General features: G+C 51.4%; 1 protein-coding gene across 2 annotated transcripts in view; it reads left to right on the top strand.

The window, feature by feature from the left end:
• Nucleotides 1-25,095, top strand: part of MVB12B (multivesicular body subunit 12B) — a 160,480-nt gene that overhangs the window by 83,146 nt on the left and 52,239 nt on the right. For both annotated transcript variants that reach the window (XM_036261138.1, XM_036261139.1), the window contains exon 7: nt 7,576-7,670. In XM_036261138.1, the coding sequence (XP_036117031.1) occupies nt 7,576-7,670 (95 nt within the window). The remainder of the gene's footprint in view (nt 1-7,575; nt 7,671-25,095) is intronic.

Raw genomic sequence — 25,095 nt, 5'->3', positions numbered from 1 at the left:
CAGCAGGGTGTGCCCTGCCTCCTCTGGGTAGCTCCGAGGGTGGGGCAGAGGGGGAAGCTCAGCCCAGTGCCCGCGTTTAGGGGCTGTTGTAGTTAGAGTTCTCCAGTTACCAAACGGATTTTAGAAGAAGAACTCATCGCCCGAGTCAAGTGGCAGAATTTGCTGGCCTCTGATGGCCAGCCCCTCACTCCAGTGGTCCAGGACCTGCTGGGGACGGTACAGAAGGTCTTCCTCTCCAGGGGTCACGCGGTAGAGCTGGTTTCCTGGGGGTTCTTTCTACTTTCTCCTCTAGCAACACCCAGTGTCATGAGTGGGGCATGCCTTTAATCTCTGTGGCTGGCCGTGTTATGGGAAAGAAGCTAGAGAATATTGGGTTAACCGATCACAATTCCAAGTGTGAAAATAAGGATTTTATCTATCTTTTCTCACTAGACGCTACGGTGCTAGACATGAGTTCTGCCATTATCATCTTCTAAATGAGCGTAGAATGTTTTCTCTGACAGTCGTAGCATAGTTTTTAACCAGTCCCCTATTATTCGATATTTCCCTTTATTCCAGTTTTTGGCTTTACAAGCAGTGCCATGATGAATATATTTACTGTTTATGTAAAAATATCCATGAATCAAAAATGATTGCATTTTTCAAACCGTGAAGCAGCCCAGTTCTGGTGGTGAGAAGGAGGTGAGTGGGAGGCCTTGCTGTGAGTTTCCTGAGATTATCTCTACTTATAAGAATCAGACTCATTCACTCACTTAACAAGCATTAGGTAATATTACAGGGGTCTCCCTCGTGTTTCGTAAGTGCCCACTGTGTGGCGAGCACTGTCCTAGGCACTGGGGAGATGGTGGGAAGAGAAAGTGGAATGCAGACCATTTCTGGTGCTGTGCAGACACATCAGACAACCTGCAGGCCGGGAAGGGCTCTGCGGAAAGCAGAGTGATCACGAGAGAGTGACTGCAACCAGGCAGGTGCTTCCTCGGATGGGTGGTCAGGACAGGAATCTTAGGGGTGGCCTGTCTGAGGAGGAGGAGCGAGCTTCTGGAGAGCTGGGGGAAGAGTTGCAGGCCGAGGGAACAGCAAGTGCAAAGGCCCTGAGGCAGGAATGAGAATGAGGAGAAAGAGAAAAAAGCAGCTAGTAAGGTTGGAGGATGTGAGTGCCTGAGCCAGACAAGGTCAGAGAGGAGGGCTGGGCTGGAACTGGCAGGGCCTCGCAACCATGGACAGTTTGCATTTCATTCTAACACACAGGGAGGGCACCAGTGGGTTTTGTAATGCCCTGTACTGAGGCCCTCATGAGCAGGACTCTCAAATTATGCCAGGGATGGCAGGAGTCATGGGGAGAATAAGAGTCACACATGGATTATACTAGGAATTATACGTCTGCGTGCTCACCACAGGCCCAGTTCTGTGCTGTGTGCTCTGCCCACATCGTATGTAGCAAGGTGTGTACCGGGAGGCAGCATACCTCACTGAAGGGCACCGAGCTCCTGGTGGAGGGGCTGGGATTGGAACCTGCTGGGCAGACGTTAGGGTTGGTGCTCTTAACTACAGCCACTGCTTTGCCTCCCTGGGTACCAGCGGGGCCACGGCTTATCCAAATTTATATGTTGTTTTTCCCTTTGTAAATATTAGAGGGACTGCGACCTGTCAGGGTCACCAAGCTAGTAAATGGCAGAGATGTTGAGTCCCTGAACTCATGGGCTTCCAAAGGGTCTCCAGCCTGGACCCCACATCCCTGGTCGAGTAATCTCACTACATCTACCTGATGGTCAAGAGGCACATGAGGACAGCCTTAGATAATAGGAACCACCTGCAGGGGACGCAGGGATGGACTTTTTCTTTAACTCCTGGCTTTCTTTCGAGAGCCTGATTTTCCTGTTCTGTTAAACGAATACAGTTATTCCGACCTAAAAAGGTTGCTGAGAGGATTGAGCAAGGTGATGTATATGAAGGGACCTAGCCCAGTGCCTGGCAGCTGGGTCCCCACCAGACTCGGGGGATTAGAATGGCATTTTGTTCTGAGGCTCAGCTGATTACAGAGCTGTTTCTGCCCCTCTGTCACTTTTAGGCTAATCTGACTCTGCAGAGCCCCTGGGCCACTTCTCCTGCAGCAGGTGACTTTCATTCAATTTAACCACAGGTGATGTGTCCCTTGGCCCAAACTGCTCATTCTCATTAACAGAAGTCCTTGATTTGCCTCCTGTCCCCATGTCCCCTCCTTCCCATGTCCAGGAACAACAGAAGCAAAATTGCAAGAGCAGCTACTGCAGCGTCAGGAAGTCCTCTCCCTGACACCCCCTGCTCGGGGCCTGGCCCACTGTCTGCTTGCTGAAGGCTGCCCACACCCACTCGCAATCAGCCGCTATCGCTGGAGATTCCTGTTGAGCAGTTTCTCTGTAAAACACGCAGTCAAGTTTGCGACTTCAGTTCTCTCTTAATTTTACATTGACGGCGTCACCACGCTTGTCTGTTGTGTATGATCAGAAACTTTCCCCCTTGTCAGTTCCTGGCTGCTGCCAGCACTGGTTTCTTGCTACATCACACCTGCTTGCCTCCCTCACGGAGAGGAGCGGACGCACCGTAGAGTGGGTCTCCCGGAGATCCCTCGAGTCTCACTGGGCAAACACACACATGCAGAAATGAAATGACAGAGGCTAACAGCACTTCACGCCCAAGGAGGACCATGGGTTTTCATGGAGTAGAGGCAAAGCTTGATTTGGTCAACAAATGTTCAATAATCCAGGGCAGAAATTGTCCTAGAAAACGGGGTACAAACTTGATGAGATTCGGCCATGCTCTTGAGGTCACATCCACGTTAGGGAGACGGGTGTATGTCAAATGATTAAAGTCTGTTGTGATAACTGGACCAAGAGGGGTCATTCAGGCACCCAGTCCAACCTGGAACAAGCCCAGAAAGGTTCTACCAAAGAGGAGATGCTTAGGTGGGGTCTTGAAGGATGAATAGGAGTTTGGAGATTACGTGGGAAATAAATAGAGATTGTAGGAAGAGGGAACGGCATGGATAAAGAATCAGGCTAAGGCATGAAAAAAAACATGGCATATTCAGATTTACAAGGCTTCCCTTATTCCTGTTCGAGGGAGAAATACGCTGGAGATTGGGGCTCTGTGTGATGGCCAGGGTGTGGCTGTGGATGCGCTTGCCCAGGGCAAGTGCGCGGAGTGAGAAGGGAGCTGAACCCTCGACAACAGCAACCGTTAAAAGGTTGAAGGAGGAGCCAGAAAGGACCTTCGGCAAGGAAGAGAAAGAACCAGGCCAAGGGAGGGAGCGTTGCAGGGTCTGGCCAGACAGGCAGAATCTGACGACCTGGAGAGGCAAGGAAGTTCAGACCGTGTGGGGCAGCCAGGGAGCAAGTCCCACGTGCCAGAGAATTATCCCAAGACTGTGCCCTTAGAAGATCGCAGCAGGTCCTTTTGGCAGGACCTGCTGAGGGTCTGCACGCAGTAGGTGCTGAATGGTTGTTTGCAGTTCTGTGGGAATCTCCATCATACTTTGCTGCTCCATTTGCACCACTCGGGGCATCTTGGGTTTTCCCCTCACTTTCCCGCAGGCAGGCAATCTTTTAAAATTGCAAATTGGATCGTGTCACATCCCTGCTTAAAAATCCTTCTGGATAAAGTCAGAACCCATGTAGGGCCCTGAGTGCTGTGGCCCCGTAGCCCCGTTGAGCCTGGTCTCCTAGCCTCTCCCTGGCTTTTGGGCGCTGGCCTCCCTGCCTCCTTCCAGGTCTTCTCTCAGGCACCCTTCCTGCCACCTGGGGGCCTAAGCCTCCTGGGGCTGCGCTCCCCCCTGCCCGCCCCACCCTCCGCCTGCCCAGCCTCACTCCTCCCACACTGTGGTCCTCTGCCCTGTGCCCTGGGGAGGCCTGAGCAGAGCTGTGCGGCCTTAGTGTGCCTGCTTTCCACGTGGGATCGCATTTGTCAGCAAGTGTCCTGTGGGCGTTTCATGGCCCCTGCTTCAGGGTGAGCTCTGAGAAAGCAGGGCCCTGCCTGTCCTGCTACCGCTAAGTCCCCCAGAGATCGCTGCTGACGAGGGCCAGGTGCTTGCTTGGCCTCTGCCGTCATCCTGGTCCGCCTGTCTTCTCACCCCCCCCCCCCCCCCCCCGCGAGCCTTCCTGAATGCCGCCAACTGGAGTACTACCGCACTGCACAGACGTTCTGTGTCCCTAGTTCGATCAGATGCACCTTTTTAGGGTTTGCAAGGCTCAGAAATCTTAGGGTACAGCAGTCTTGCTGCACAGTTCTTCCCTGGAAATCTCCTCATTGGTACAGTGGGGCCGCAACAGCACCTACTCCGGTTTGAACCGCAGCCCCACATTTTTATGTTGCACTGAACCCTGCATGTCATGTAGCTGGCCCTGTGTCCGCCTTGTAGGGCGGTGTGAGGAGCCATGGGGAGCGCGTGAGACCCACATACCCCAGGGCCTGGCACATGGCAGGCACTCTCGGCAGGGTCACCTGTCATCATTTTAGCTCTGCTCAACCACAACCACAGTCAATAATTCATTCTTGTGTTTGCTCAGCTTCATTGACTAAGTGCTGTGGTCAGAGGCATTGATCAACTGCTTAAAACCCCTCTGCAGCTGCTCCTCACCCTCTCCGGTTCCCCAAGCTGGCCAGTCTGTAGTCACTGCTGGAGCTTGTTACAAATAGATTTCTGGATGCACCCCAGGCCCACTGAACCGGACTCCAGGGTCGGGGTCCTGAATCTATATTGTTAGCAAGTTCTCAGGCGACTCCGATGCCTTCATCTGGGCTGTGAGGGGCGAGCAGAGTTGGGACCCTTCATCTTCGTGCTAGAACTCAGACCTCCTTCCATTCCGGCCCTGGCTTGTCTGGTCCAGCTTGGTGTCCCATGTGAACCCTACCCTGCACCAGGGCTCGGCTTTCCCCGACTCCCAGGGAGTCCCTCCTACTCCGTTAGCACCCCTAGCCTCCTCCGAGAAAATGTCACAAGGAGCTGTGCTCCCTTTATTCGAATGTGTCCCTTCCTTTGGTGCTCACTCAGCACCCAGTTTGTGTTCTCCTCCAAGCAGGTCATGTTGCAGGGCAATTGTTCCTGCACCTCTGTCCCCTGCACCTGAGAGATCCTTCAGGGAGCCCACCCTGCACCTTCAGTGAGCGCCGTGTGCCTTCACTACCCGGTGGGCACGTGTGCACGTGGTGCCTGCTGCTTCCCCTACAGCCCGGAGCGCACAGTCAGTGCTCAGTGAAGCCCTCTGCCCGGTGAGCCAGCTGGTGGGCGGCACAGCGTCAGGGCTCCCGCCGCCGCCGCCGGGCACAGCGTCAGGGCTCACGCCGCCGCCGCCGGGCACAGCGTCAGGGCTCACCCCGCCGCCGCCGGGCACAGCGTCAGGGCTCACCCCGCCGCCGCCGCCGGGCACAGCGTCAGGGCTCACGCCGCCGCCGCCGGGCACAGCGTCAGGGCTCACCCCGCCGCCGCCGCCGGGCACAGCGTCAGGGCTCACGCCGCCGCCGCCGGGCACAGCGTCAGGGCTCACGCCGCCGCCGCCGGGCACAGCGTCAGGGCTCACCCCGCCGCCGCCGCCGGGCACAGCGTCAGGGCTCACCCCGCCGCCGCCGCCGGGCACAGCGTCAGGGCTCACCCCGCCGCCGCCGCCGGGCACAGCGTCAGGGCTCACGCCGCCGCCGCCGGGCACAGCGTCAGGGCTCACCCCGCCGCCGCCGCCGGGCACAGCGTCAGGGCTCACGCCGCCGCCGCCGGGCACAGCGTCAGGGCTCACGCCGCCGCCGCCGGGCACAGCGTCAGGGCTCACGCCGCCGCCGCCGGGCACAGCGTCAGGGCTCACCCCGCCGCCGCCGCCGGGCACAGCGTCAGGGCTCACCCCCGCCGCCGCCGCCGGGCACAGCGTCAGGGCTCACCCCGCCGCCGCCGGGCACAGCGTCAGGGCTCACGCCGCCGCCGCCGGGCACAGCGTCAGGGCTCACGCCGCCGCCGCCGGGCACAGCGTCAGGGCTCACCCCGCCGCCGCCGCCGGGCACAGCGTCAGGGCTCACCCCGCCGCCGCCGCCGGGCACAGCGTCAGGGCTCACCCCGCCGCCGCCGCCGGGCACAGCGTCAGGGCTCACCCCGCCGCCGCCGGGCACAGCGTCAGGGCTCACGCCGCCGCCGCCGGGCACAGCGTCAGGGCTCACGCCGCCGCCGCCGGGCACAGCGTCAGGGCTCACGCCGCCGCCGCCGGGCACAGCGTCAGGGCTCACCCCGCCGCCGCCGCCGGGCACAGCGTCAGGGCTCACCCCGCCGCCGGGCACAGCGTCAGGGCTCACCCCGCCGCCGCCGGGCACAGCGTCAGGGCTCACCCCGCCGCCGCCGGGCACAGCGTCAGGGCTCACGCCGCCGCCGCCGCCGCCGGGCACAGCGTCAGGGCTCACGCCGCCGCCGCCGGGCACAGCGTCAGGGCTCACCCCGCCGCCGCCGGGCACAGCGTCAGGGCTCACGCCGCCGCCGGGCACAGCATCAGGGCTCACCCCGCCGCCGGGCACAGCGTCAGGGCTCACCCCGCCGCCGGCAAACCAAATGCCTCTACTGTCCGCAGCGCCTGTTTTGTCCCCAGAGGCTCTGTGCGCTCCCGGCTCTGTGGGCATGGGCCCCGCCCAGAGGACCCTTCCCCCTGGGAGTCCATGTGCAAGAGTGGTTGTAGGACATCACCCACGTGTGGTGTGAAAAAGGCAGCGTGGAAAACATACAGCTTTCTTGTGTAGCAAATGCTTACAGCTCAGTGCTGAGCTGTTTCAAACCAACCCCACTCATACCAAGCAGAGAGGTTTTGGGTGTTGTTTTTCCCTCAGACCTGTGGGGTTTTAAATATTTCCTCTGTTATTTGGATCTTCCGTTTTCGCATCTGCTAAAAGCAGCTGACAACCACACCAAATGGGTTATTCGCTTGATTGGATATTCACATATGCTCCGTGTGCACTGTGGCTTTAACGGCCAGCGCCTGCGCCATGAGACATGCTGATCAGTCGAATGTGCTTACCTGAGCACCTACTGTGCGCTCCTGCCGGAGGGGGAACACGCAGACAGTTCCGAGTATGCCCTTCCCATCCTCTGTGATCATTGGCTTCCTGCACTCACGTGGTAACCATACCCAACACTCTCATCCACAAAGTGCTTCCTGAGCTGTTACCCTCAGCGGCCCTGCGGGCAGGTGTGGAAGCCAGTGGATGACAGTGGAACCCAGACGGTGTAACGACTAAGGCTCATGTCCAAAGCCCGAGTGTTCTGGCCCCATTGGTCCTCTTTGCCTTGTGGGCAGAGACCTGGGCTAAGTGGCCCAGCTCCTTGAAGCACCTTGGACATGCAATAGGCTGGAAAACCCTTTCTTCCTCTTGGATGTCCTTCCCAGTATGGCAGCTGATGTCTGGAAACTTCTGAACTCCTTGGGGGAGCTCAGGCTGGTGGAGAAGTCCTGCTCGCCAGGGGTGCCCACTGCTGCTCCGCTTTGCTGTGGGCTCAATGGCAGCGGGTGCTCTCTGAGCCTTGGGGGATGCTTCGTACACCCTGTAACCTCTTTTTCTCCTCTGTCTCTCTCTCAGGCACATCTCTCTAACGCTCCCTGCCACCTTCCGAGGCAGGAACAGCACTCGGGCCGACTATGAGTACCAGCACTCCAATCTGTATGCCATATCAGGTACGTGGGGCCCCTGCCAACGCCAGCTGCCGCGCCGGTGCGCGCCGCCTCCCTGATGTGTTTCCTGGCTTCCGTGGCATGTCTTACCTCTTCCTTCCCTGCAGGGGTCCTGTTCCCAGCAGGGGTCAGGCCTCCCCTTTCCTCGTGTCACCGCAGCGCTTAGAGGAGGGCCACATACTCAGCATGTTTTGAAACTAATGATGAAAAACAATGTGTAGATTTCACAAGCTTGAAGGGAGGTTTCCAGAGAATAGTCACCGCATTGTTCACCTGCCAGGGCCAGGGCCGGTTTCCCATGGGCACCCGGGGCGGCACAGAGGCTGGGCCCGGTCTGCTCACCCTCCTGTATCCAGGCCTGTCCTCACCTCTGATTTCTCAAAGCCAGGTTTGTAGCCAGAGGGTGCACTGGCGGTCCCCCAATCACCCCATCGTGGGAGTCTGTGATTTCTGAACTCGGCCTTGAAATTGATAGTGTTACGTTGGCAGGAACTTCATCAGTCCTAGTTTTCCTTTCCACCTTCACCCAGGGAGGGGAAACTTACAAGCCTTATTATGGAATTGAGATTCATTAGGTGCCTGGCAAGGCAGGTGACTTGCTAAGAGCCGAGGAAACCCACAAACTCGCCTCCGATTATACTGGGCCTCCAGTCAGGGTGTCTGTATCTAAGGGGGAAGTGGCAAAGCGGTGCCACTTACCAGCGCACACCCTTAATGGTGAGTGACATTTTGAACACGGGAACATGGCATTCATTCATGTACCATAATGAATCGGTTATTTAAAAGGTAATCTTTTTTCTAAAAATTGCGACTTCAGGTTACTAAATAGATGAAATAGAACAATGGTGTAATTCGTGTCAGTATTAGTTTTTCTTGTTATGATCACTCCCTAATAGCTTTGGAAGTAAAAGCAAAAGCCAGTTGTTCCGTTTCTGGGTGGCACACCTGCTGGGGGAAGGCAGGGGCAGGGCTGTTCCCGGAGCCGGCCCCCAGAGGGTCGAGGGAACATGTTGTCTAAGAAAAGCATCCCCAAGGAGAACTGCTTTTGTGCTGTGGCTATTTCAGCAGAGTCGACAAGGAGCATAACAAGTGTGGAAAGATGACCTATTTTGTAGCGGAGCTGACCATTTCCCCAGATGCTTCGTGGCAGAACAGGCCTGTGAACTCCTGCAGGGCGGCCCCGTTCCGCATGCACATAAGGAAGGCTCAGTCAAAGCAGATGACTTTTTCCTCCAGCTTGCAAATCTTTCTCCAGCAGAGTGTTCGGCTACCCCCCCTTACCTGGGTTCTCTGATGGCTTTCCCAGCTGTTGACGTTTCTGCAGAAAAGGGCCCACAGAGTGAAATCTCCTCTGGTTTGGCAGGAATATGCCTGTCTGCCTCTGGACCACTGCTTCCTCACCCCCTGGCTTTGATGAGGTGTTGTCTGGGTTCATTTCAGCTGTTAGTTTAGCAATACCGAGGTAACAGCCTCAAGACACAGGGGAAGCCATTCAGAAACTTCCTGTTACATTTATGTAAATGGCAGTCAGTTGGATTTTATCTTCCAAACGGAGGTAGTTGAGTCTGCAGCCCACAGCAGCAGGCAGCTCCGGCCTCCTCAGCGGCTGCAGGCACCAAATTGCTCTGCCAGGGTCCAGGAATGCTTTGTTGTGTTGTTGCCAGAAATACCCCGCAGGACCGGCTGGCTCCATAAGGCCTGCAAGCTCAGCACTGGGCAACCATGGTGCAGCTGGGAAGCCTGCCCGTCTACCCACCAGCAGCCTGCCTGCCAGTCGTTCTGGCTGGAAGGGAGCAGAGACCTCCCCTCCCCCATATAAACAGTATTTGGCACTGAGTGGCATGTCTCAGTTTGGTATTGTGAAGTTAAGGTTTCAGTGGTTTATTCCAAAAACAGTCAAGGCAAAGCGTGCCCCAGGCCCTAGCCCTTGCCCAGTGCCCAGTGCCATGGTGGCTGGAGCTCTGCTGGTAATGAAATGAATCATCCAAATGTGCTCCTTCCGGACGGCTCCGGCACATGCTCACTGCAGACTTCAGGGCTAAGCCTTTGGTACAAACTCCTGGTGTGCTCTGGTTCGTTCCTGAAAATATGTGATTAGTCTGCAGTCCTTCCTAAGATGAGTAGATCTCCAAACAGTGTCATTAGAATCAGGGAAAGTGGCCCACATTTAATCTGTCTGTATGGTTATTGAAGTAATATTTACTTTTAAATATTCTCCCAAGGGCATACCTCTTGATAGATCCCTTCTCCTGTACCTTTCACTGAGACCTCTATTCCCCACCTGCAAAAAGGAAGATGCTGCTCAGAGTTGCTGGAGAGACCAAGGAGAGAGTAGGTGGCTCTGTCCCCAGCACCAGAGGTGCTCATGAAGTGTTTGTGGAAGGAAGGGAGGAAGAAAGGAGGAAAGCGTTGAGCCCAGTGTCTCCCTAGGCCAGGAGTGCCCTCTGTGACCTCTGGGGCAGATGCCCATCCTGATTTCGCTGCTCAAACGCCTCCAGTGTCTGGGGCCACCAGCTGCCATGAGCTCATCCCACATCTTCGAGGTCCTTTCCTCCCTTGCTCTGTCTTCCTGTATGTTCAGATCCGTCCAGCCCTTGGGGGACGACGTGTTGTCTGCCAAACGTGACAGCTGTTCTACGTGGTGCGGCCAGTGGTGTCCTGCGCCCAGAAGTGGGGCGAGGAGCTTCTGCCAGCTCAGTGCTGAAATCCCGAGAAGCTCTGCCCCTTGCTCTGCCATCGTGTACCCTAATTAAAATGGGGTGAAGCACGCCCTGATCCTCACACTTCCTCTGGGAATGTTCCTCTCCAAGAAAATACACAGTGTGTAAAAATATGTATCTGCAAGGATGAGCGCTGCTACTTTTAAAAAATAATACCCCCAAAAAGGGGTGGGGGGGGATGCATTTCCTAAACACCTAAAACATAGGCAAACGGTTAACTTATGAACATCTATACAATGGCCTTAACTTTTCAGGCATCAGAAATGATTTAGATGAGAATATGTGCATAAGTATTAAGTGACAAAACATAATGAACAATGTGTGATCTCATTAAAATGTCTGGAAGGCGCATGCCAAGCTGTTTAAAGGGGCTGTCCCTGGACCTTCCTGCCCTTTTCTTCTTTTTGCTTCTTCGCAGTGTCTCATTTTTCTTTGACAACATGCGTGGCTTTTGTAATAAGGAAAAGTACAGCGCTGGTGTTAACTTGGCGGTTCCTGGCCGCCTTGCTGGCCCCGTGGTCACGGTCTCTGAGTGCTCCCACTCCTGACGCGTAGTCCGCTTTCAGGTTCTACTGGAAATCACTCTCAGGCCCAGATCAGTCATTTTCTCATTGCTCCTTTCTGAGAACACAGTTTGTCCTGTTGTCCAGCCCCCTGGAACCTCCTGTCCACTGACATTCCTCCAAGACCACCGCCTGCAGCTCCGTCGGCATCCTTTGCAGCCACTGTGGGCCGGCAGGTCCGCGTGTGAAGCACCTGGCGCCCCAGCCAGCCCCTCGCCTTTCTCGCTCCTCACCCTCCACGCCACCATGCTGTCCAGCTCCTTAGGGTTTGAGGATGCTTTTCCGTGGAGGGGGAGATAGAAATACCAGGTAGCTGCCTGGTTTGGCTCCCTTGGTCTCTTTTCCGGTCGGCAAACTGCAGCCTGTGGGCCGATCTCACCCACCGCCTGTGAGCTGAGGAGGAGTTCATATTTCTAGGTAGTTGAAAAAAACATCAAAAAGTAATATTTAGTGATGTGAAAATTATATGAAAGTCAAGTTCCAGTGTTCATAGTTTTTTTTTTTTTAATTCTCACCCAAGAATATGTTTTTATTGATTTTAGAGAGGGACGAAGGGGGAGAGAGAGAGAAAAACAGTGTGAGAGAGAATCATTGATCAGTTGCCTCCCTGTAGGTGCCCCAACAGGGCATCAAACCCACTCCCTAGGAAGTACCCTGACTGGGAATCGAACCCCCAACCTTTTGGTGTACAGGACAATGCTCCAACCAACTGAGACACCCGGCCAGGGCTAAATAAAGTTTTATTAGAACACATCCATGCTCGTTCCTTTACAACTGATCTGTAGCTGCTTTTTTTTTCTATCCTCACCCGAGGACTTTTTTTTTTTTTTTTTTTTTTGCATTTATCTTCAGATAGAGCAGGAGGGAGAGAGGGAGGAAGAGAGAGAAGGAAACATCAATGTGAGAGAGACACATCAACTGGCTGCCACCCACACAACCCCAACTGGGGCCGGGGACAAACTGCAACCAAGGTACGTGCCCTTAGTGGGAACCGAACCTGGGTCTCTCTGGTCTGCGGGCCGACGCTCTAACTGCTGAGCCAAACCAGCCAGGGCTGTAGCTGCTTTCACACAACAGTGGCAGAGCTGAGTGTCTGCAGCAGACTGTAAGGCCCACTGAACCTGAGATATTTACTGTCTGTCCCTTTACAGCAAACGTCTGCCGATGCCTGGTCTTTGTCATCTGCCCTAAGCAGTGGGTGCCCTCATTCTTACTCTTCTTTCTCTAAACATAATTTTATTTTATTTATTTATTAATTAATTTTTTTTTAATCCTCACCTGAGGACATTTTTCCATTTTTTTGTTAAGATAGAGTGGGAGGGAGAGAGAGCAAGAGAGAGAAACATCGACCTGAAAGGGACACATCGAGTGGCTGCCACCCGCACGACCCAACCAGGGCCAGGGACAAACTGCAACTGAGGTACGTGCCCTTAGTGGGAACTGAACCCGGGTCTCTCTGGACCGCAGGCTGATGCTCTAACCGCTGAGCCAAACCAACCAGGGCTATTAATTTCTTTTTGTTACAGATGTTTCTCCTTTTTCTCCCCTAGACACCCTCCTCCCCATCCCACCTCCACAGCACTATTGTCTGTATCCATTGGTTATGCATACATGCATGTAAGTTCTTAGGTTTATCTCATCCCTCCCCCGCACCCCCTTTCCTCTGAGGTTTGTCAGTCTGAACCCTACTCCTTTCTATGTCTCTGGGTCTATTTTGTTCATCAGCTTATTTTGTTCATTGTATCCCACAAATAAGTGAGATCATGTGGTATTTGTCTTTCTCTGATTGGCTTATTTAGCTTAGCATAATACTCTCCAGGTCCCTCCATGTTGTCTCAAAGGATAAGAGATCTTTCTTTCTTACAGCTGCATAGTATTTCATTGAGTACATAGTATTTCATTGTGTACCACAGTTTTTGTGTGCACTCATCTGTTGATGGACAGTTGGGCTGTTTCCAGATCTTAGCTATTGTAAATAGTGCTGCTATGAACATAAGGGTACATATATTTTTTCTGATTGGTGTTTCAGGCTTCTTAGGGTATATTCCTAGAATTAGGATCACTGGGTCAAATGGCAGTTCAATTTTTAATATTTTGAGGTAACACCATAGTGTTTTCCACAGTGGCTGCACCAGTCGGCATTCCCACCAGCAGTGTACTAGAGTCCCCTTTTCTCCACACCCTCGCCAACACTTGTTGTTTGATGATTTGTTGATGGCAGCCATTCTGACAAGTGTGAGGTGATACTTCATAGTCATTTTAATTTGCATCTCTCTGATGATTAGTGATGTTGAGCATTTTTTCATATGTCTCTTGGCCATTTGTATGTCCTGTTTGGAGAGATGTCTATTTAGGTCCTCTGCCCATTTTTTAATTGGGTTCTTTGTCTTCCTTTTGTTGAGTTGTATGAGTACTCTATATATTTTGGAAATTAACCCCATATCTGATGTATCGTTGGCAATTACGCTCTCTCATAGAGCTTTAAACATTTTGATGCTTTAAACATAATTTTAAACCACTTTTTAAATTGTCCTTTCTTTCAGTAAATGCTGGCTCAGCTTTCCTGGAGATGTTCTGACTTCTGTTACGTGTCCTAACCTCCCCCGTCCTGGGAGGGCTCTTTTCGGGGCCATGTGGTCTCTCTAGATTCTACCCCAAACCCCACTCCTCAGTGTCCTTGTCAGGACTCTTAGTGGTCGTCAGTTTTCTTTTTAAGAATATCTTATGTCTCCTGAAAATTCTTCTATTTTAGTTCCCAATTGATGGCATCCTACCTTTTTTTCCTTAGAATTTCTAGATGTTTAGATGTCTGACCATTTATCCATTTCTATTTCACCTGTTTCAGAAAGATTTAGGTAAATCCCAACATACATGTAGCAAAATAAAAATGGGAATGAAAAAATAGGACAGGAAAGCAGAGTGCAGCTGTTGGGGAAGGGGCTCTGGATTCAGTTCTGGGCCAGTACGGCTTCTGTGTGGACAACATGAAACAAACCGGTTGCTCAGGAAGAAACCCGACTGTCCCTTTCCCTGAATTCTTCCTCATAAAACTGGCCCCGTAAGATGCGGTGAACAACAAAATAACCGCTCTCAGTGCGTTGAGAAAGGGCCCACTCGAATGACCGTGTATGGGGATGCGTTCCTGTTTGAACCCCCAGATGTTTGGGAGTTGAGTAAAATGCTTCCTGTGCTGAATGCCACGTGCCTTAGGGACTGGAGACCTCGGGGGCTGCCAGGAGGGAGGAGCTCGCCTCCCCCGTCCCGTCCAGCCTCGGGACACACCTGTCCAGCAGCTCCCTGTGAGGGGCACTCAGCCTGGGGCACCAGGGTCGCTGCTTCTCACCTAGGAATGTCTGTTGTCAGTCTAATGACAGGTTTTACCTTGTGAACAGGTGACTGCTATGGGAAACCAATCTGGGCTAGTCTTTTGTTTGTGTGATGGTTGTTATAAACTGATGTATAGAGCCAGGTGAAGAATTTTTACCCCCAAAACTACTTTTCTCCCTTTTGAAAAAATTGACATGGTAGTATAAAATAGTAAAATTAAGCAAATGCATATTCAAACAGGCACGTAGTCAAACTGAAAATTTCACGTGTCCCCCGAATCCAGGATGCGCCACGGTGCTGAAGTACCCTGAGGCCTCACCATGCAGGGAGCCGTGGGGCTCGGTTCCTTCCCCGTCGGTTCGCGGGCAGGTTGCCACGCGGACGTCTTCATGTTTCCATCAGCAGCAGGCTGACCGTGTAATCTATTAACCACATCGTCCCGTTCGAGGGGGAAGGGCTCCAGGACAAAAGCCGTGACCTGGAACTAACCTGGTGGACCGTGGGGCGTAGTCACCCTGCTGCTAGCTTTTTTTTTTTTTTAGTTTTCTTTTTTGATTGCTGGAAAAGCCAGCTTATTGCCTTGTACAGCTGCTCCCTCTTAGAAACCAGTCCCCGTTCAAGATGTTTGACACCAGGAAACGTGTGAGCGTGGACAAGCCCGAGTCCATCAGCTCATCAGTTGAGCTCACGACTCTCCTACAGAGTGGAGGAGGATTTTATCTGAAACAGAACCGTGTATGAGCCATGTAACTGACATCAGGCCAGGAAAGCGCAAAGCAATTAAAAATAATTAATGATTTCTGAATATCAGCCTTCTCCATGCAGTTTTAATCTAGTCCTCATTTAAATTGGAAGATGGACATTTAATTATCAGTATTATGAAATTCATGATTTATATATTTCATCCAATTGGATAAAATTTCTGCCACCAGCTCTTCATCTTATTATGGAGGGGAAAAAAAAAAAAAAAACCCCTGTATATTTTAAGATTGGATCCTTTGAAAATTCATCTGCAGCATACCAAACAACTGTAAACATAGTGTCCTTTCACTTGGAGTGATTACATTTCTACCTTCTAATTAGGGGGAAAAAATCTCACCTGGAAAATCGAAAATAAACTTAAGACTGTAATGTGCATGCAGCAGAGCCGGGTTGGAAGGTGAAGGCCAGCAAGTGGAACAATGGGGTGCGTGGGGGATGCGCTCTCTGCTGCGGAAGGTTCCAGCCGGCACCTGCTCCGCGGTACCGTGCACGGAGTCCGCTGCAGACCCGCGCCCGTGCGCGTGCCCGCGGCCCTCGTTTCCCCGTGCGTGGGGGTGTCAGCTCCTGCGTGGGTTCAGTGCCTGTGTCGTGGGGACCACAAGTGAGAGAGAGCCAGTGCTTCTGGTGGAAGCCCTGAGTCACCTCGGGCAACTCTGCGTTCGCAGGTATCCCCCGGCCTTTGTCTGTAATGGACGCATTCGCGGGGCTTACGTGGCCTTGTTCCCGACCCCTCTGTCCTTCCTCCCCCGCCGAGGATTGTCAGAATCACCCAAGGCTGATGGGAGACGTGGTGGGGGAGTGTGGGGGAGGACGGCAAGGACCCAGAGGGGGCCATCTGTTTGACGCAGCCACAGATAATAGGATATGGGGAAATTCCTGAATGAAGTGCAAAAAAAAAAAAAAAAAAAAAATGGAAACACACACACATATATGTATGTATATGTATATATAATAATGGTGCTCAAATCAAGGAGGAAATAAGTCATTTTAAGGGCATATGCATTTTTATCGTCACCTCCAGCAGCCATTGCGTCCCTTGTCTATCCATCCATTCTTGCCCTGACTGACAACAAAATCGAGTACAAAGAAAAATATAATAAGAAAAAGAAGAAATGAGTCGGAGCGAATGGGGAATTGATCACACAGTGTATTTGTATATCCTGATGTAAAAGGTGCACTTGACAGGTGGCCAGGTTTGCTCTGTACACAACCATGTGTGTGCTGTCAGGCGCACGCACGCTGCCTTGTTTCGATTGATGAATTGCCTGCTTTCTTGATTAAACCTTCCGTCACTTAAGAAACAAAAAGCCTGTGTTTAGATGGCAGAGTGGGACATGCCGAAAGTCTGTCTCCTTTGCCTTTGTGCACATGTTGGGCGCAGACTGTGACATGTATTATTGAAATGGATGTGGCGTTTGCTGTGCAGTATTCCTTTCCTGGGAGAAAGGACTGTAAATTATCCGCTAATAATAAGCTTTAACCCTTTCAAAATGCAAAAGATTTAAGAGTGCAAATATTCATGTAGGCCTGGCTAATTGGATGTGCTTTTATACATCCGCCGCGGTCGCCGTGTCACTGGAGTTAATGAACAGCGTGTGCGGCAAACACGCGGGGCGCTTGGGGAACTCTCGCCTCTTGGAGGTGTCCGCTCTGCAAGCACCTCCTCTAGGATTTCGCAGACAGAGCCCCCTCGAAAGCCCTGAGCTGGGCTCCAGATCGTGTACTCTGGAGTCCATCCATAGCTGTGTCCAGTTCCCCGGCAGTCTTCTGGAGCTGAACATGAAGGGGGATCCTGTCTGCCCGCCTGCATTCCCACTCACAGGGCTGGGCCCCCGGGCTGGCTGGGCTCAGACCTGGCAGGTACCTGGAGCTGGTGCCTTGCACTCGGCTGTCTTCCTTGGCCAGGCTTTTCTATCCTCAGTCCAGTTGCCCCGGTGGCAGACTTATTTCCCCAAAGCATAACTCCTCAGATCAAACCTTCGTGCCCTGTCCCAGCCCACTGCCTACTGCATTCATTCAGACCTCACCTGCCTCGTGTCAGTGGCCAGTCTCTACCTGTCCTGTGTCTTCCAGCTATTTCTCCTTACCTGCATCCACCAGCCTGGGTTCTCCCTGGGTCTCCCCTTTGCATCTCTGTGCATTTGCCCCTGCCAGTCTGCTGGCTCCACCTTCTCCTCTTTGAAGGCCTGTTCCCAGCCTGCCTCTTCCGTGAGGCTTTTCTGACTCCCCTCCAGCTGGAGAAGCTCTCCTCCTCCTACTTTGTGTTGCAGAGATCTCAACTGCGGGCACCTTGAGAAGGCAGAGACTGTGTGTAGAGAGGCTGGAGGCTGCCTTCAATCCCTTTTGAATCGAGGAGGGTGTAATTAAACACAGGCAGAGAGAAGACAAAGATGGTTTTCTCCTGTTCATTTAGCAACGCAGAGCTACTGTGTGGCCAGGCCCAGTGTTCCCTCCTGGGGGCAACAGGAAGCCCGTGGAAGAAAGCTCAGCATGTGACTGATGGGGCATTTGGGGCCAGGAGCATGTAGGCCATCACACAGAGCCACTGTGAGTGGCCACACTGCACACATATGTGACTGGCACCCCAATAGGACTGTGCAGGGCCCTGCGTTATGTGACCTTGTCGGGCAAGTCACTCAGCGCTGGTTGTTCGTACGCGTAGAATGATTCGGTAACTGCCCACCACTTTCTCAGGATGCTGTGAAGATCCAGGACCTGAGAACACTTTGTAAATTGGGAAGCGATGCTGGAATGTCACTTCCCTTCATATTCACCTCCCCTGCAGGGCTGTGATCGGAGTAGGAGCCCAAGATGTGTTGAGAATTATCACTCGGACACAGTGGCTCACGCCCAGCATGGCCTTCGTCTTCCTTGCACTGTGCTGGTGATGGAAGTTCACATCTGAATGACTGCAGCTCAGGAAAGTGCTCTGGGTGCTCAGAGCGTTTCTCCGCAGACCAGAAGGACTTGCTGTGGGCTGGCTCGGCTTGGCGCCCCCTGGAAACTGAGACATTCTGTCACGCATGGTCACTTAGAAGCGGGCTATTTGCTGTGGCAAGCAGCCCACGAGCCCTTTCTCAGGAAGGTGACAGAATGATGGCTTGGGGGCAGGAAGGAGAGAGTCCTGGCAGAACGAGCCCAGACTCCTATAAAATCCTCCAGTGTGCCTTTCTTTGTTTTTTTGGCGGAAAGTGCTTGGGGGCTGCTTTCTGCTCCGGGCTTCATTTCTGCTTTTCCTGTGCTGCACGGGTAGGAGAAAGTTAAGACTTTTTCCAGTTTCGTCATCATGAAAAATAAAAACATTATTAGGTGACAGATACTTCAGTGCTGTTAAAAGGGTGGGCACCCTCCCGCTGTGCTTTCCTTCTCTCCGTGGTCTTTGAGCGTGGCAGAATTCAGGCGGCATCGGTGTAATGGGCCACGTCCCCCTCTTAAATCGGAGAGCGAGGCAGTGGGGGGGGGGGCGTGGGAAGAGCCATGCAGGAGCCAGAGAAGCCAGGTTCTCAGCAGGCACGGCACCAAGCCCTCCTGGGTCTGAACTCCCGCATCTCTCCACATCAGTAATTGCAGTAACAACACCCATAGCGTAAACATAGTAGAGCTAACGTTCACTGGAAGCTTCCTGTGTACCGGGCATTGGCTGCTATCTGAGGTAGCAGGGATGACACCCACCTTCCAGGGCTGAGGATTTGTGGGAAGGAGCCTTGAGTGTTTCGCAGATGGGCTACTGAACTGTTACCAGCGAAAGGGCATTGTTGCCTCCAGGCTCCACGGACATTCCCAAATACCACCTTGATGGTGATGGACACGGGACAGCTGGAGAAAACCCACCTTCCCGACACCGTTCTCCCTGTGTATCTGTCTTCTCTGTCAAGTTTTTAAATCCTAAATATACCCCCATCTCCCCATCACAGTGCCCCTCCTGGCAGGCCGCAGGATTGTGGGCAGTAGCGGGCCCTTTCCGGAGGCCGAGCCAGGGAGGATGCAAGCAGGGGGAACGCTTAATCCCAGCTCTTCATCTGCCCTGAGCACTGTAGAGGTTTAATCTGGGGCGAGTAACTTCTGGTTTACCCAACACCCCTGCCTAGGGGCAGGTTATATCAAATTAGCCTTTTGTTTCTTTTTCTATCTCTGTCTCTCTTGTAATAAAAGACTATCAACTGAGAGAAAAATTATATAATTAAGGCAACTTCTTTAATTTAAACACATTTAGGGAGCTGAAGTTGTTTTTGCCTTTATTAAAAAGGATTATGTTAATGTATTTTAATAATACCTAACCGTCCTTTAAAATTTACCCTATATAAGACTCCGTAGTAAGCACTTTGCATGCAGTTTATCATTTAACCCCAATAAATCCTTACCAAGAAAACCTTACAGAAGTCTTTAGGCTTTGTGCTATTACTTTTTTTATTTTATTTTTATCCTCACCCGAGGACATTGTTGCATTTATCTTCGGATAGAGCGGGAGGAAGAGAGGGAAGATGAGAGAGAAAAAGAAACATCGATGTGAGAGACACATTGAGTGGTTGCCACCCATACAACCCCACCGGGGCCAGGGACAAACCACAACCATGTACATGCCCATAGCGGGAACCGAACCTGGGACTCTCCGGTCCTCAGGCCGCAGCTCTAACCGCTGAGCAAACTGGCCAGGGCTGTGCTGTTACTTTTATCATCTGTATGTTACAGATACAGCGCGGCCGCCAGGTTTGCTGAGCTCCCAAGCTCGAGCCTTGTAAAATAAACATCTCTTATAAATATATTTTACAGTTATAAATATTTTTACTTTGCAGGTGGGAAAACAGACAAACTGAGGTTTAGAGAGGTTGTGATTTGCCCAAGGGTACACTGCTAGTAAGTGGGAGGGCTGAGATTCGAACCCAGGACTCTGGCCCCAGACCTCAGCTCCAGATCCCTGTGCTGAGGATGCTGCTTCTGGGGCTGTGACCATTGCCCGCACTTGTCACATTGAAGCTGGGAATGGCACACGCACCCCGAGTGAATTATACTGGGACGAACTTGGTAGATGAGGTCTCAGCATTCTTTAAATCTCAAATGATTCCTGGCCCATCACATCTGGGACCTCATCAGAGTGAGGCCCTTGATGTTTGGCTGATGACAACTCCCTAGTCCGTCGGGCATATTGAATAGTGGCCATGGCTCCCGCTGGCCGTTGCTGGGCAGAACACTGAGGGGTGAGCATACAGCCCCTCACTTAGTGCTGAGTGACCTTCGGCAAGGAGCTTAACCTGTCTGTGCCTTAATTTCCTAATCTGTTAAATGGGTGACTGGTTTATGGTGAGGGTCAGAATTGTGCCTGGTCATAGAAAGTGCTGCAGATGTGTGACTATGGCTGTCACTATTCCTCAGCTCCTCCCTTCCACCCCTGGTCAGATCCTTTTCCTCCTGGAAAGGGAATGTTCCAGGAACCTCAAGAGACCTTCTCTCCTTCAGTAGGTGGGGCTGTCGCTGGCCTTGCTGTTAGAGACCTTTGGGGGAACCCTGGGCACCTGCATGTTCCCTGCCATGGCCTTCTCTTAGCCCTGTGATGACACTGGGTGTCCCAAGCCCACCGTCTTCCTTTATTGGGACATTCCCCATGCGTTCTCCCCCCACCCCAGCCCTCCTGGACCCTGGCAGAGTCAGGGCTCTTGTTTTAACTCCCGGCCACCTTGGTGTCCCCCCTGCTGTGAAACTTCATTTTCCAGATTGGGCCTCCTCAGATGCCAGCCTCTGCTGAAATCAAGCCCAAGGCTAAGGAGCCGGTGCAGACCCTGTGTGTGCCCACCAGCCCCCGGCCCAGCCTCCCTTCAGCTCGGAGCCCTCCCGCCGCCACTGTGGCCAGGCTCCTGTGCCCGGCCTGGTGACTCACACAGTAGTCACGGGTCGCGTGCCGGGTCAGCACAGCTAAACTCTTGATGACTTGGTGAGTAAAGGCAGAACCTGGGGAGAAGTTAAGCTCCCAAGGTTTGGAGGGGAGATGAAAACTCATCCTGTATCTATTACACAAGATGAGCTCCTCCCTTTTGTGCTGGGATGAACACATTTAACTGCTCACCTCAGGACAGAATAAATTCTGGTCTGTTTCAGGGCAATGAAGCCCCCTTCCTGTGGACGGAAGACCTGGGTCCATCCGTCGTCACACATTTGGTGTTTGTGTCCTGAATACCCGATGCTTTTCCCCCCTTTTTACTAATGGCCAGTGATGTTTTAAAAACAAACAAAATACCCATAAACAGGGTGGTCTTCTGTTTATGTTTAAAAAAATAAAACCTTCAGTGCTCCAGCCTAGAGTTTGGACGGAATGTATTTATCACCCATCCCAGAGAGCAACGCTCCTTATTCCTCAGATTTGTCTTTCGATTGTCTCTCAGACAATGAGTGATGCGGGGCTCTCATCCAAGGTTGAGATCCTTTGTTAGAGAGCGGCTCCTCATGCCTGACTTGTTTTATAGCTCCGACGATCTCATGATCCACTGCGAGGCCCCATCCATAATTTTGAATGAGTGAGAAAAGCCTGCCTCGTTGGCCCTAAGCATCGCTTCTGGTGACACCCTTAGGAGCACTTAATCGCTTGCTACCTAGAGGCAATAAACACACCCATCTTTATGTCCCAGTTGCGCGTGATACGCCCCATGTTAACAGAATGCCAGGGTCACTCCTGTCAGAAGGGCCTTTGTCTCATGAATTGCACAGTTGTCACCCATCCTTCTTCTGCCGAAGATGGTTGTACCTCTTTAGGCCCAAGATGGGCAGCTTCTTTGGCCATAAGCCTCTTGGCTATTGATGCTTCTCATGAAACATTGGCCCTCTGATTGGTTTCTGATTCGTCTTTGGTTGTGCCATCCGTTTAATGCCCAGTTCTCTGATGGAGTTCAGGGTCCCTTCTGGGAGGGTACACAGTGAAGCCTTATTCACTGGGACGTGCCCCACGCCCAGCCCAGGACCTGGCCCACAGGAGGCGCTGTTGTTGCATTGATGTTTGAGGTCCTCCCCTTTGTGTCCAGTCCACTCTTTCCAGCTGTATGACTTTGGATAGTTTACGTAACATTTCAGTCTGTTTTGTCGTCTGTGACTTTGAGGGTTAGAGATAATGGACGTGAAGCACATAGCACCGAATGGGCACCTGGGAACTGGTATGACCGTCATAAATACTGTTATCCCAGCGATGTACTTCCTGTTATTCCAGGAGGCACTGGGCTTATTCACTCTACAGTTTGACAGCCCCACCTCATCTAAATACATTCGGGTGAGTGGGCAGCTAGCTGGTCCACTAAGGCAGAGCCAGGAAGGAACTCACTGGGAGGGACCTTGCCCGGTTCAGGGGACCCATTGGTGTAATATAAAGCAAACCCTCCCCCAGCCGGTGTGGCTCAGTGGTTGAGCACTGACCCTGCACCAAGAGGCCGCCGGTTGGATTCCTGGTCAGGGCACATGCCCAGGTTGTAGGCCTGATCCCCAGTAGGAGGCATGCAGGAGGCGGTCAATCGATGTTCTCTCTCATTGATGTTTCTGTCTCTCTCTCTATCCCTTCCTCTCTCTCTAAAATAAAGAAAAAAAAATAAAAATAGAAAAAAAGCAAACCCTCCATTCTAGTTCAGAAATCAGTAATTGCTTGAGATGTCAGTGTGCTGCTGGGTAACACAAGTTTAAAGAGAACTTCTCAACATGTGGTTTTCCCCTTCTCATCGAATCAGCTCTGACTGAGAAAGGATCTCTCTATGCTCAGCCATCTAAATGGTTTGACTTCCTTCTCCTTTGCCATTTGGTTTGTGGCTTTCTTTTCTGTCCCCTGTCCCTCCTATCGCAGGACCTTTTAGCAAAAACAAAACAAAACAAAACCCTTTCTTTGTCCCAGCATCCTTACCTACATAGCTGTGAGCCAGGGCCTGCTTTAAGGGTACATGAAAGTCACATCATGAAGTCCCCTGCCCTCCAGAGCTGCTGCCAGGCCAGGGGTCCCCAGGCTCTGAGGCCTGCGCTGCGGCTGGTGTGGCAGCCACCAGGCATTCAAGGTGTCCTTTCTCAGATGTCCCCGTCTTATGGGAGGACACAGGCCATCTATCCATGTTGAGGGATTGCTCCTTTCTTCAGGCTATGTTTTTAAAAAAGATATTGTACCTTTTATTTGGATTTAATGAGGACAGACATTTTAATCAGAGGTTAGTCATTTATTTTTGCAAACTATTGTTTTGATTCATCATTTTTGCAGATAATTAAATGGTTCAGTTGGCACAGTGTGTCTACTTATTAAAACAGGTAATTTTGAAAAAAGGAGATGCTATTTTTTGGATCACTGCACAAGAATTGCTTTTATCTTCATCTTTGAGCATAGTTTCTGGTTGTTTTGCCAGAATGCGTTCTTGTGTTCCAGCACTTGGTGTCCTCTCTGGTCTGGGGGGCGGGCATGCCCATGCATAATTGGGGTATTAGCCACTACACCCCCTGAAATGGGAGATGAAGAGTAAACTCTGCTGTTACCTTTCAGAAGGACTCTCCAGTTTTAATTGGATTGGGGAGAGAGCCTACAAGTTAAGAACTTCACTGAGCCGAAGGTGGTTCTTATGCTAAAAACAGATTAATTGTAGACCTTGCAGTGGGTGGAGTTCAAAAGTCAGTTACTGCTTGTCCTATTATAATTTACACACCTGGGATCTGAAAAAGTCTGTCACTTCGTATAAAAATGAAAAGGTTACGTGTACTAGTTGGAGTATACCTGTGACTTTCCATTTGTAAATGCTTTAGCTACATGTATTTGTATGTATGCAACTTGTAGCTGCAGAGCTGTGGTACTATAACTCCATCTGCGAGCAGGATCCCTGAGAAGAGTAACCTTTAAGATTTAGTTCTTGAAATCTACAGCTGCTTAGAATATAGCCCTTTGTCTGCAGTCGAATCCACTTGTAGGCTCTGGCCAGCCCTGCAGAGCCTTGGGACCACTTCACTCCCAGGTCATGAACCAGTAAAGAAATGGCCCTTCAGGGGTCAATTTTTTAAAAACAAATTGCTCAGGAGATTTGCTTTCTTTGATTTTTCCATGTTTGTGTCCTGAATCAGTTAATTTACTCATTAAAAGGATTTATTTTAGGTGGACCAATTAAAACTTTGGAAGCTAATTTTTTGCTGAGCTGTGCAGACCTCTGAAAACACAATTTATAGCATGGCTTCTGCCCTTTTCCACCGAGAGCTGTCTGATCGCACTGCAACCTCTGGCGCTCGGGAAGTTCTTTGTCCTCCCCTGTGGGCTGAGCCACGGCGTGGGTAGGTTTCTCCCAGCCTCCATCGTTTTAAGGTGAACAGGCAAGTCTAAGAAGTCCAGCCCAGCCCGGCTCAGGAGTGCCACGCCGTATTTGTTTGCTTGCATAAACCCCATAGTTTAATTTTTTTAATGGGAAGCTGCTGTGTAGTTTGGATATTTAAACAGTTATTAACCGAATGACAATTAACAGATTGCATAGACAGATTTTCTTTTGAAAACCTCTGAAATTGAGTACAGTTTGCAAAACTATCACGGCATAGTAATGACAATGAATTTTGATTTCCCGGAACTGATATTAGACTCCTTATTAAACTATGTGCATCTGCTTTTAATTTACTCCAAATAATTGGAAAATGCAATGAAGCTTTCCAATTAAAGCACGGCTTTATGCTGTTTAATAATACCCCCATAATATTATAGCTTATGAAGTGACAGGTGAGTTGGTGTATGAATAAAACATAAAGGCAGCAATAAGGGACAGAAAACCGGAGACAGTTGTGGGGATTTTAAATGCTGGATGTAATTTGCATATATTAATCTCTTCTTTTCAGCCTTATCAGGCGTTCTTCAGTATTTGAAGTTAAAATAGCGTTGACAGGCGGGAGTACGCTTAGTTTTTTCAAGGATTTATTACTTGTATAATTTCTGATCTTTAATAAGCAGATATGACTGATCCTCATAGTTCTATAGAAATCGGTTAATTGTTCCAGATGGCGTGTACTGATTATGCAAAATTACTTTTCACACCATTTTTTTTGTGATGGAGTTTGGAGTAAAATTAAATTTTTTATAGCCTT

The sequence above is a fragment of the Molossus molossus genome, unplaced genomic scaffold (genome assembly GCF_014108415.1).
Source record: "Molossus molossus isolate mMolMol1 unplaced genomic scaffold, mMolMol1.p scaffold_m16_p_14, whole genome shotgun sequence".
Taxonomy (NCBI): Eukaryota; Metazoa; Chordata; class Mammalia; order Chiroptera; family Molossidae; genus Molossus; species Molossus molossus.
Note: the sequence above shows the minus strand (reverse complement) of the source record. Positions and strands in the feature narration are given on the sequence as shown.